Genomic DNA, 13,619 nt, shown 5'->3' on the forward strand with positions numbered 1-13,619 from the left:
TGGCAGCTCAGTGGTAAAGAATCCACCTGCCCACACAGGGGGCATGGGTTTGATCCCTGATCGGGGAAGATCCCATGTGCCGTGGAGCAGCTAAGACGGTGCACCACAACTATTGAGCCTGTGCTCTAGAGCCCAGGAACCCTTGAGCCCTAGAGCCCATGCTCTGCAACAAGAGAAGCCACCGCAACGAGAAGCCTGCACACCGCAACTAGAGAGTATCCCATGCTCGCTGCAACTAGAGAAAGCCAGCACAGTAATGAAGACCCAGCACAACCAAAAATAAATAAGTTACTTTTTAAAAAATGATGATGAAACAGTTGGAAGGGAAACCATATGCAAAGGGAGAAAGGGAAGGAGGAAGAGATGAGAAGACAAGAGAAATAAACCAGGGTCCATTCTTCACATAGGTCTTCCCAGCTGGCAATAGTGGTAAAGAACCCACCTGCCAATGCAGGAGATGCAGGAGATGCGGGTTTCATCTCTGGGTTGGAGAAGGTCCCCCGGAGAAGGGCACGGCAACCCATTCAAGTATTCTTGCCTGGAGAATCCCCTGGATAAAGAAGCCTGGTGAGCTACATGCTATAACTTAGCATGCATACTTCGTATCATGGTGGTGGTTTAGTCCCTAAGTTGTGTCTCACTCTTGCAACCCCATGGACTGTAGCCCACCAGGTTCCTCTGTTCATAGGATTCTCCAGGCAAGAATACTGGAGTGAATTGCCATTTTATTTTCCAGGGGATCTTCCAGACCCAGAGATTGAACCCAGGTCTCCTGGGCTGAAGGTAGATACTTTACCGACTGGGCCACCAGGGAAGCCCTTATTATCATATATAAAGTTAATTCCAAATGGATTATAGATCTGTATGTAAAACTCTAAAACTTTTAGGAAAAAAATAGGAGAAAGCCTTTGTTACCTTGGGTTATGAAAAGTGTCCTTAGATACACCAAAGTGAAGTCTCTCAGTCGTGTCCGATTCTTTGCGACCCCATGGACTTTAGCCCACCAGGCTCCTCCGTCCATGGGATTTTCCAGGCAAGAGTACTGGAGTGGGTTGCCATTTCCTTCTCCAGGAGATCTTCCCCACCCAGGGATCGAACCTGGGTCTCCTGCATTGTAGACAGACACTTTAAAGCACTATGCAAAAATAAATAAAATTTTAAAAGCCAGATAAAGATAAATATCATATGATATTGCTCGTGTGTAGAATCTTTAAAAAATGACACAAATGAACTTATATACAAAACAGAAATAGACCCACAGACATAGAACCAAAGGGGAAGCGGGGGAGGGATAAATTAGGAGTTTGTAATTAATATATACACACTACTACAAATAAAATAGATAACCAACAAGTACCTACTGTATATAGGGAACTGTACTCAGTATTTTGTAATAACCTATATGGGAAAAGAGCCTGAAAAAAATGATTCATATATCTGAATTACTTTGTTGTATACCTGAAACTAACACAATATTGTACATCAACTATACCTCAAAAAAAAAAAAAAAAATCCATTGACATGCCCATAGAACACAATAGCCTTGGATTTTGTTCAGTCCTAGTACTGGAAGAGAAATATTTTGGTACTAAATTTTGCTTTAAAAATGGAACAATTCTTCGGTTGTTTTATTTATTTATTTATTTTTGCATTTGGGAATAGATAGTTCCCTCCAAAACAAAAAGGAAGTTTAGCTAACATCAAGTGCTAGATGCTGGGGGATTCAAAAGATATGGGTGGTCTTTACCCTCAGGATTTCTTGCTGATCAGCAGGAGAAACAGGCTCAGAAAATAAAACAACTAAATACAATATTGGAAAAGTTGCATGATTCAAGTCACGTATGTATACAGGGGCAATTAATAGGGCCTGGGGAAGAATATACCCTGAGTCAGGGTAGAAACTACAGGGATGAGATGCCCTATGAGCTGATTCCTAGCAGATGGAGCAGGGTTTGCCAAGACAGCGTGCTGCGAAAGGTATTCCAAGTGGGAGGAACAGCATATGCTAAAGCTCTCATGTGTGAAAATTCTTATCCTGTATCTGGGAATCTACAGAATTCTTATCCTGTAGCTTGGAATCTGACCCACGGGGATACAGAGCAATGGAGGTGAGCATGAGGAGTATGAAGAGAATAAGAACGAAGGGGAGGGATAAATTAGGAGTTTGGGGATTAACAGATACACACTATATATTAACAGATACACAGATTAACAGATACACACTATATATAAAATAAACAAGGACCTGCTGTATAGCACAGGGAACCATATTCAATGTCTTGTAATGACCTATAATGTAAAAGAATCTAAAGAATATATGTGTGTGTGTGTGTGTGTATACCTGAATCACTTTGCTATATACCTAAAACTAACACAAAATTGTAAATTAACTATACTTCAGTTTTTAAAAAGGGAGGCTGAGAACAGAAAGAGTAGTAATTATTGCACACTAGGTACTTCCTACCTCTAAAAGGCAGTTTTGGGGTAAGTACTTGACAAATGCCTCTGTTGTTTGAATTTATTAAGGCAGCAGCTAATATTCTTGACCTGGCATTTGGGGCAAAGAGAGGAGGAAATGATGCCTGGGTGTCTTTACACCTGATAAGAGGTACTGGTGAACACTTAGAGATGGACTTAGATCTGTATTGCATGTTCCTCATAATAGGAATTCCAAGCATAAAGTTATCAGAGCCAGTTGTAGACCTAAGCCAAAGAAACATTTTTGTTGTTATTCTGCAGGCTTGTCTAAGACGACAGGAATACAAAAGAGACCCAAATGAGAAGAAACGAGATCAATTTTGGGGGCAAGAGACAAATTTCGAGAGATCCCGGTTTTCAAGCGGGTCATCTTCCAAACAGGTACTTAGAACTCTGGGAGACACTTTTTTTGCTGCAGAGGGTATGTGTGTGTGTATGTGTATCTCTGTGTGTGATGTTTAAGGATTTCAAAGGGCAGGGCAGGGAGAGACAGCGGCAGAAGCTCTCATCCTGGGTACCACCCCCACCACGCCTGCTCCTCCTCAGCTGTGTGACCCTCCCTCTTCACCCTGTTGAGTCTCGACTCTTCTTTCCTATATATAAAGGGTCCAGTGGAGAGGTACCATCCAAATCAGAAACGCTGTGACCATTTAAGAGTTGGAAGCACTGGGCCTTCTAAAGTGCAGTATCATAATATGTCTGTATACCTATATCTATGCCTACTTGATCTGTCTATATAGAGACATATATATATGCAGGCTTATGATCTTATGCATTGCTTAGTATAGATTTTATTTCAAATAGAGTAAAATGCAGTAATAATTGCACCATGGAATAACTAGAAATTGTTCAAATATTTTTGTCTGGATGATACTAATAAATAATAAGACCAATATAGGGACTTCCCTGGTGGTCCAGTGGTCAAGAAGCCAAAGCAGGGGACACGGGTTCGATCCCTGGCGTGGGAAGACTCCACATGCCTGGGGGCAACCAAACCTGTGTGCCAGAACTCCCAGCCTTTGTGCTGCAACTACTGAAGCCTGGGCACCTAGAGCTTATGTTCCACAAGAGAACCCACCGCAATGAGAAGCCTGTGCACTGCAACAAAGACCCAGTGCAGCCAAAAATAAATATAAATAAATAAAATTAAAAAAAAAATAAGATCAGGAGTCTGCCTGCAAAGCAGGAGACCCAGGTCCAATCCCTGGGTGGGGAAGATCCCTTGGAGAAGGAAATGGCAACCCACCCCAGTATTCTTGCCTGGGAAATCACATAGACAGAGGAGCCTGGTGAGCTACAGTCCACGAGGTTGCAAAGAGTTGGACACGACCTAGCCACTAGACTACCCCAACATAATAGCAATATGAAAATGATAACAACGGTAGTAATAGTTACCATCACTTGAGTGATTACAATGTTCCAGTACCATGCTAGGCTCTTTTTACCTATTCATTTATTTAATTCTCATAAATCTCCTTGCAGCTTATAGCCTCATTTTATAGATGAGAAAACTGAGCCTTAGAAAAATTGAGAAAGTTTACCTAAGATTTCACAGCTAGTATGCCCTGGTGGCTCAGTAAAGAATCCACCTGCAATGCAGGAGACCTGGGTTTGACCCCTGGGTCAGGAAGATCCCCCAGATCTTCAGGTCAGGAAGATCCTTCTTCCCCTGGAGAAGGAAATGGCAACCCACTTCACTATCTTTGCCTGGAGGATTCCATGGACAGAAGAGCCTGATGAGCTAGTCTATGGGGTCACAAAGAGTCAGACATGACTGGGCAACCACACACACACACACACACGCACGCACACACACAGACTCCTTTCCAGGCAGTCTGACCCCTGAAAGGGTGGCTCTGAACCCCTGAGCTGTATGATCATATTTCATGTTTAAGATCTTATCTGTGTGAAGTTTTACTTATCCTGTGTGAGCCCTGAATACCGCAGGCTGCATTCAACACTGGTTATTAGTATGGAGAATTGATTTAAGATGAGTAATATGCCTTTTATGAATTCTTATTTAATATTTTATGCCTAAAATGTACTCTGGAGGATGGACTCTCTTTTCTATCAGTGGTGTGGATCCCTGAGATAGATCCTGGATACCTGATATCAATCAAGTTCTTGTTGGGATTTCTTCTCTAATCTAGGACATTCACATAGCAGCTATGTGTTCAAAGGACACCTTAAAAACATCAGTGATGGATGTTTATGGATATATCCCTGGGAGAGACCTCTACTCCCTATTAAGGAACATAAAATTGCACAATAAAACGTTCCACCTAAAGCCCGAAGGTGAAAGAAACTACCTCACAATATTGGCAGCTCTGAGAAGAACACGCTGCCTGCATCTTTTCCTGTTTGTTGTTATTGTTTAGTCATTAAGTTGTGTCTGACTCTTTTTCGACCCCATGGATGGTAGCCCACCAGGCTCCTCTGTCCATGGGATTTCCCGGGCAAGAATGCTGGTGTGGGTTGTCATTTCCTACTCCAGGGGATCTTCCCGACCTGGGATCAAACCCACATCTTCTGCATTGGCAGGCACATTCTTTCCCACTGAGCCACCAGGGAAGCCCATCTTTTCCTGTTAGTCAAGGACTAGATAAAATGCCTGCTGCTGATTAAACTTATGGAGTGAGATTAATCCAAAACTTAAATCTAGTTTGGCTAGAACAACACGTTTTTAGCATTAAGATAAATTCTCCCAGTTTTGCACTTAGAAACAAAAATCAAGGACAGATGAGAAAAAAAAGTAACGTAATTTCAGTCAAACAGTAGCATGTAGCAATCTTCCTAGACTGGAATTACTAAACAAATAGGCAGCTGGGTTCTTCTTCTATTTTCATGCAAAGTCTCACGTGCAGAATCTTGGCCATTTTGCACGGCAACACTCATGCATTTGGGATATTCTAGGACTTGAAGTTTCATGATGTAAAAATTACTCATTCTCTAAGGCAGGCATCCCCAACCTCCGGGATCTAATTCCTGATGATCTGAGGTGGAGCTGATGTAATAATAATAGAAATCAGTGCACAATAAATGTAATGTGCTTGAATCATCCTGAAACCATCCCCCTACCCCCGATTTGTGGAAAAATTGTCTTCCACGAAACTGGTCCCTGGTGCCAAAAAGATTGGGGACTGCTGCTTTAAGACAGCATTGCAAAATACTCAGACCACATCTAAAAAAGGACACAGTTGTACATATAAAAGTAATTATGAAATAAAGACAAAAATATGTGGTGAAATGCATAAAACCGGCAATTTCTCAAGCCCAAGGACAGGATTTTTCATGTTGGCTTTGTGTCACGGCACCTCAGTATGTCAGAGAACTCAAAACATGACTGAATACTCCCGATTTTTTCCAGATGATGCTGTCCCAAGGGCTTGGGTATTGATTGTGCAAGTGCCAGGGCTGCCCTGATGGCTCAGACGGTAAAGAATCTGCCTGCTTTGCAGGAGACCCGGGTTCTATCCCTGGGTCGGGAAGATCTCCTGGAGAAGGCAGTGGCTACCCACTGCAGTATTCTTGCTTGGAGAATTTCATGGACAGAGGAGTCTGATGGGCTATACAGTCCATGGGGTTGCCAAGAGTCAGACGCAACTGACATTTTCAATTTTCACTGTTGTACAAGTGCCTTCCAGGCTGCACCTTCTCTATCAGGAAGAGCGACAAAACACTGCTACATTTAAAGTGGACAATCAACAAGGACCTACGTAAAGCACATGGAACTCTGCTCAGCATTATGTGGCAGCCTGAATAGGACGGGAGTTTGGAAGGGAATGGATAAGTGTATATGTATAACGGAGTTCCTTCGCCGTTCACCTGAAACTATCACATTGTTTGTTCATCAGCTATACCCCAATACCAAATAAAAAGTATTTTTTTAAGAGCAGAAAATAATAGTGGTTAACCTAATTAATATTTCTTACAAACCTATAAATTATATCAATTTTTTATTGAATTTATGCATAATATAAATAATGAGGGCATCATAACCCTATTTATTAATAAGCCAAGGACTTATGTAAAGAAGGAAATGGCAACCCACTCCAGTTTTCTTGCCTGGAGAATTTCACGGACAGAGGAGCCTGGCAGACTACAGTCCATGGGGTCACAAAGAGTCGGACCTAACAGCACGCACACACGTAAGGACTTAAGTACCAAAATAGATTACCTAAGTCATTAATCACAAAACATTGGATTGGCAATAAATGTGGGAACATTTTATCCTACAAAGTAGTATTTAATTAAAGGAAAATTAAAGGGCTGATTTACAAGGTTTAAAAAAAAAAAAGTGACAAAATGCAAGTTTTCCACAGTGAATTTCACCTCTGCTTCAGTCCCTGTATTACAGACATTCCTTGGGGGATCCTGGAGGGATCCTTGCCTCTGGATACAAAAGTGCAGGCAGGGTAAGGTGAGGGGAGATGTCACTTAAGGCATCCTTCTCAACAGCCATCTGGCTTGTATGCTCATAATGCTAATCACTCCTCACTCCATCTTTCGACTTCTGCCCAGTACAAGTGAAGTCAGAGAACCCTTATGCTAGCAGTCCCCAAGCTTTTTGGCACCAGGGACCAGTTTTGTGGGAGACAATTTTTCCACGGACACAGGGGAAGGGGATGGTTTGGGGGGATGAGTCAAGCATATTACATTTATTATGAACTTTATTTCTATTATTATTACATTATGATGTATAATGAAATAATTATACAACTCACCATAATGCAGAATCGGTGGGATTTTACTATGGTCTCTGGGCAGTCAAACCTCTCTGCTAATAATAATCTGTATTTGCAGCCTTTCCCCAGCGCTAGCTAGCATCACCACCTCAGCTCCACCTCAGACCATCAGGCATTAGATTCTGATCAGGAGCATACAACCTCCTGCAGCTGCTGCTAAGTCGCTTCAGTCGTATCCAACTCTGTGTGACTCCATAGACGGCAGCCCACCAGGCTCCTCTGTCCCTGGGATCCTCAAGCCAAGGACACTGGAGTGGATTACCATTTCCTTCTCCAATGCATGCATGCATGCTAAGTCGCTTCAGTCATGTCCAACTCTGTGTGACCCTACGGACAGCAGCCCACCAGGCTCCTCTGTCCCTGGGATTCTCTAGGGAAGAATACTGGAGTGGGTTGCCATTTCCTTCTCCGCACAACCTAGATCCCCGCATGTGCATTTTACCATAAGGTTCATGCTCCCACGAGAGTCTAATGTCGTTGCTGATCTGACAGGAGGTGGAGCTCAGGCGGTCATGCAAGCCCAGGGGGAGTGGCTGTAAATACAGATGAAGCCGGTTTCCCTGGTGGCTCAGTGGTAAAGAATCTGCCTGCCAATGCAGGAGATGCAGGTTCGATCTCTGATCCAGGAAGATTCCACGTGCCGCAAAGCAAACTAATCCCATGCGCCACAGCTATTGCTCCTGAGCTCTAGATCCCCTGGAGCTGCAGCTAGCAGTACACATGCCTAGAGCCTGTTATCTGCAAGAAGAGAAGCCCAGGCACTGCAACGAAGAGTGGCCCCCACTCGCTGCAATTGGAGAAAAGCCGGAGCAGCAACAAAGACCCAACACAGCCAAAAATAAATTAATTAATTAAATTATTTTTTAATAAGAATATAATAAGTATTTTTTAAAAAGAAAAAGAGTGTAACAAATATTTTTAAAAGAGAAAAAAAGCAAAGACAGGGGCAGGAGAAAGATACAGTCCAATAAGATAGCGTAAACCCAATCAATCCAAGCCCTCTTCCTTAGGAGAACACTCCCCTGAGTAATATCTTTCTGTAGGTGGCTATGGCTGAAAGCTCGAGGGGAGGTTTCACCTCTGATTGGAGAAGGCAAGTTCATTCCCTGATTGAGTGGGTTGTGTGAGAGTGGATGGCTTAATCCATGGAAATTTTTCCAACTGTACAATCATGAGCTAAGGCATGCCACCACCTCATTTTGACACATGCATTGCAATTTCCATTACTCGTTCATTCCTTAAGCCAGTCTCAGGCCATCACAATGCTGATGGGCCTGGAATAAGTGAGGCATTTGCCATTAAGTAATAGCTCCAGTATCAAGATATCATTTCCAAGCACCTGCCTGGGGGGTGGGCAGATCCCCAAATACGCAGTTAATGTGGTAGCCTTTCCCTTATGGCCCAGACTCCTTACTCCTGAGGCTTTAACCACTGGTTATGCAGAGATGGTGTTCAATCTAAACCCAAGATAAAGCAATCATCACCAAGCCTGTGCTAAAGTGGTCTTTAAAGCAGCACCTTCTAGAAAAGGGAACCCTTCTACACTGTTGGTGGGAATGGAAGTCGGTGCAGCCACTATGGAAAACAGTATGGAGGTTCCCTAGAAAACTAAAAATAGAATAACCATATGATCCAGCAATCCCACTCCTGGGCATTTATCCAGACAAAATTATAATTCAAAAATACACATGCACGCCTATGCTCATAGCAGCACTATTGACAATAGCCACGATATGGAAATAACCTAAATATCCATCGACAGATGAATGGATAAAAATGATGTGGTACATATATATGATGGAATACTACTCAGCCATTAAAAGAATGAAATAATGCCATTTGCAGCAACATGGATACAATTAGACTATCATACTAAATAAATTAAGTCAGAAAGAGAAAGACAAATGCCATATGATATCGCTTATATGTGGAATCTAAAATATGACACAAATGAATTTATCTATGAAACAGACTCACGTACATAAAGAACAGACTTGTGGTTGCCAGCAGGAAGAGGTTTGGGGAAGGGATGGAGTGGGAGGTCGGGGTCAGCAGATGTAAGCCATTATAAACAGAGTGGATAAACAACAAGGCCCTGCTGTATAAAACGGTGAACTATATTCAATATACTGTGATAAACCATAGTGGAAAAGAATATAAAAAAGAATGTCTGTATATGTACAACTGAATCACTTTGCTGTGAAGCCGAAATTAATGCAACATTGTAAATCAACTACACTTCCATTTTTAAAAATTACCAAAAATAATAAATAAATAAGTGGCTCCTCCTAAATACAATTAAGTTAGTGATGTGACTCAGTACAAGGAATACTTACCATCAAGGGCCAGTTCTGCCTCTCATTACAGTGCAAATTCAGACAAAGCACTTTACTTCTAAGTACTTCAATTTCCCATCAAGGAGATCCTTATTATTATGCTATTATCTCATGGGATCACTGTAAGAATGAGTGAGCCTCTCAAGTATCATACTAACATTAGATTCATTATAAATTGCCTTGGTGTCCAGCTATTTCTGCAAATGATGCTCCAACACTTCTCTATGGAGGAGCAGCTTCTGAGGCTTCTAGAGTGCCTCCTTTCCCCTCAGCCAGGCCCCAGGCCACATGTCTAAAAGCCAACCTAATGTAGCAACGTAATTTTAGACCTTTTGCAAAGTTACCTACAACCTTCTGAGCTGTTTAATCAAATTAGAATTTAACAGGGAAATAAACAGCAGCTCCGCAGAACCAACGAGACCTTGGATGATTTTGTAGATTAAAAGGCAAAGCAGGGACTTCTGTGGTGGTCCAGTGGTTCAGACTGTGCTTCCAATGCAGGGGGTGCAGGTTCAGTCGCTGGTAGTGGAGCTAAGAGTCCACATCTCTTGCCACCAAAAAGCCAAGCCGTAAAACAGAAACAATATTGTAACAAATTCAATAAAGACTTTAAAAATTATCCACATCAAAAAAAAAAAAAAAGAAAAGAAAAAACGAAGCAGTCTCTCAGTATAAACAGGAAACAGTGTCCCCAGGACACTGATGGCCCAGAGAAGCCTGCTGTGATGACAGGGATACAGGGATATTTTGCCCTCTCAAGACTTCACAGAGAAGGGTCAGGAGCCCCAATTTCCCCACAGAAAATGGTGAAACTGATTGGGGGACAGGAACCTTCAATGAAGAAAGTCATCATGGACCCTTCTCATCCCAAGACCCTGCATCCGTGCCAGATGGGAATTTCCAAAAGCACAAATGTCAAGGATTGAGGACGCACACAATACAGTATTTACAGTATCGGCAAAGAAGGTGGGGACCAGCCCTCAGTTTCTCAAGAGCACCCTTTGCTAACAGGAATAGGATTATCGTCCTCCCACCATCAGCAACTGAGCAGCTCGACGTCTAGATCCCACGTCACAGGGACGCAACGTGACGCTGGAAGGAGGCGGTGAACCTGACGCCAGCAGCAGCTGGCTCTGCCCCAGGCCTGGCTCAGCGGGATGTTTACCTCCGAGAGATCACCTGAACCTCCCGGAAAGCAAGGTAAACTCAAGTGTGGAGGCGGCTCCCCAACACAAACATTTTTAATTGTTTTGTTCATGATCATCCACACAAACTTGAGAGGTTGAAATGAAAAGTAAAGTCTCTTCAAGTAATCTGCAGTGGCTTAAAAAGTCAGAATGTGTGTTCATTCATGAAGGCAGCAAAAACATAAAACTGTGCTGTTTAATACAGTGGACATAAGCCACATGAGACTATATAAATTAATTAGGATAAAATTGTAAATGCAGTTCCAGGCTCAGTAGCCACTTGTGGTCCAGGGCTGCCATATAGGACATTAACATCGTTGCAGAAATCCTGAGGAACAGCACTGCTCCTGATTATGTTGTTGTTTAGTTGCTAAACTGTGTCTGACCCCATGGACTGTAGCCTGCCAGGCTCCTCTGTCTGTGGGATTTCCAGGCAAAAACACTGGAGTGGGTTCCCATTTCCTTCTCCAGGGGATCTTCCCAATCCAAGGTTCGAACCCGCGTCTCCTGCATTGCAGGCGGGTTCTTTACCACTGAACCACTAGGAAAGCGCTCCAGATTACAATCAAGCCCAAAAGACAAGATCTCATGGGCCAGGAAGGGGTTTTGTTTCCCAGAAATCAGCCCTGCATAATCCACACTGCAGTGCTTTGTCCATGATAGCTCCTTGCAAACGTTCGCTCTCCGATGATGAGTCAGCTGGCTTGCTTTGCATTTGGGTTTTCCTCCGACCTGGGTATATTTGCATGCCTCCTTTTCACTACCTTTCTCCTCGGCCTCTCCTGCCTGTGAAAACCTTGAGCCTCTCCTCTTTCAAACGGCTCTCAGGGAGTTGTTTGTTCTCCCATTAACCTGTCAGTGTCAACCTACCAACACCCTTGGTGGTGTCACGGAAGCAGCCAGCTTAGCACATGGCATATGTGTTCCGTGACTCATCCTTTTGATTTTCTCTAACTTTGACTTGTGTGTTGCCAGACTCCCCATGGGCTGGGCCTCCCATCCTTCTGGCCCTGGGGGCTGTGTGTGGCTGAGGCGGGTCTCTCTCTCTCTCTCACACACACACACACACACACACACACACACAGACACACACGCTGGTTCCAACTGCCCCACCCTGGGAGGCTGTGAGTCATCCCTAACACCTGGCCAGGTGTTGTCACCGCCGCCCCCTTGACTCTAGCGCAGATTCTGCGCCCTCGAGGTGCCCCTGAGTGACAACACACCTCCGCCCCGCATCTCGAACCTGACATGGACGTCAGGGAGATGGAATGTGCAGCCCACGGTTTGCCGGGTGCACACCTGTGAGAATCTTCACTTGAGTTTGTTTTGCCTGAACTTCTTCCTGCCCAGGAGAATTCTGGAGAGCCTCAGACTCCTCCCCCCTCTCCTCCTCACATTTGACAGCCATCAGACACCAGAGCTGGACTATCTTACCTTCCTCTGTCTTGAGATCTGTCCACCAGCGCCTCCCTTTACACAGCTCTGTCTTCCTTTTTTCTTTTCACCTGGATTATTGTAGAAGCCATTTTCCTGGTCATTTCACCTTCACCTCAACCCTTCTGGCCAGCATCCTAGGCAGCAGTAAGAATGATCCTTCTAAAAGCAAATTAGATTGTGTCACTCACTATTAAAAGTTCTTTAGTGGGGACCTACCTGGTGATCCGGTGGCTAAGACTCTGAACTCCCAATGCAGGGGGCCCAGGTTCCATCCATGGTCAGGGAACTAGGACCTACCTGCTGCAGCTAAAGGTCCCATGTGCTGCTACTAAGACCCAGTGCAGCCAAATAAATAAATTTTTTTTTAAAAGTTCTCTAGTGGTTCCCCATTGTCTTGGGATCAAGTTCAAATACCTTGGCAAAGTGTTTGATGGCCCTGATGGCCCTCAAGGCCACTGGTGGCCTGACCGTCAACTTTGCAGGCACATCCTTTGGGGAGAGCTTCTGAGCAGCTCCTGGGGGGTCCGGTGGTTTTGTTTTCGTTCCTCCACTGTGTCCCCATACCACCCTCCAGGCTCAAGCCCACCTTAGGACACGTGTCTGTCTCCTCCTCAGGCTGGGGGTCACTCAGGAGCAGGCCCTGGTGGTTCCTCCATTTCCAGTGCCCACCACATGCTAAGCTCTCCATGAATGCTTGAGGACTGACAGTCGCAAGACCATTTTAGGAATATGCTCATGTTGAAGTCACAGTGATGCAGCCACAATAGCCGGAGCAGGACTCCTCCCCTGAGCGGGAGAAGAAAGCGGGTACTGTTACCAGGGTGGTGAGCGCTCCCCAGCCTGGCTTGAAATCATCCAGAGGAGGGTGGTTTGGTGAGACAGGCAGTGAACAAGGGCCAGTCTGGCTCTGAAGGTTGGAACTGCCGTCAGCCATCTGGAAACAGCCTCACTGCTGATGACCAGACTAACCAGCTGCAGGGAGCCTTCTTTTCCTGGCTCACCACTCCGCCGAGGGACAGGTGGCAGCTTTAAAGCACCCGGTGGGCTCCTTTTGTCCTGGGTGGGCAGGAACACAGAGACGTAAGAAGCCTCTCCCTCCGTATGGCACAGGGGAGTCTGCTGGGTGCTGTGGGGTGGCCCGGATGGAGGGAGGTTTGGGGGAGCGTGTGCTGTTGCTGCTCTGCATGCTGTTGTGTCCAACTCTTTGTGACCCCAAGGACTGCAGCCCGCCAGGCTCCTGTGTCCATGGGCTTACCCAGGCAAGAGTACTAGAGTGGGTCACTATGCCCTTCTCCAGGGGGTCTTCCCACCGCGGGGATGAAACCCAAATCTCCTGCATTGGCAGGCAGATTCTGTACTGCTGAGCCACCTGGGAAGCCCCTGGGGGAGAATGGATACTAGCATATGTATGGCTGAGTCCCTTTGCTCTGCACCTA

General features: G+C 44.7%; 1 protein-coding gene and 1 long non-coding RNA gene across 2 annotated transcripts in view; one reads left to right on the top strand and one right to left on the bottom strand.

Annotated features, from left to right (window-relative positions):
- MARCHF10 (membrane associated ring-CH-type finger 10) overlaps nt 1-13,619 on the top strand; it is a 97,169-nt gene that overhangs the window by 18,051 nt on the left and 65,499 nt on the right. Inside the window, exon 3 of the mRNA XM_043465378.1 lies at nt 2,740-2,859. Within this exon, the coding sequence (XP_043321313.1) occupies nt 2,740-2,859 (120 nt within the window). The remainder of the gene's footprint in view (nt 1-2,739; nt 2,860-13,619) is intronic.
- LOC122439893 lies at nt 9,157-12,688 on the bottom strand. Its single transcript, XR_006269011.1, has 3 exons — nt 12,598-12,688; nt 12,181-12,342; nt 9,157-10,106 (listed from the first exon to the last, which is right to left on the bottom strand). It is a non-coding gene; the product is annotated as an uncharacterized LOC122439893 (long non-coding RNA).

This window comes from Cervus canadensis, chromosome 1 (genome assembly GCF_019320065.1).
Source record: "Cervus canadensis isolate Bull #8, Minnesota chromosome 1, ASM1932006v1, whole genome shotgun sequence".
In the NCBI taxonomy this organism is placed as follows: domain Eukaryota; kingdom Metazoa; phylum Chordata; class Mammalia; order Artiodactyla; family Cervidae; genus Cervus; species Cervus canadensis.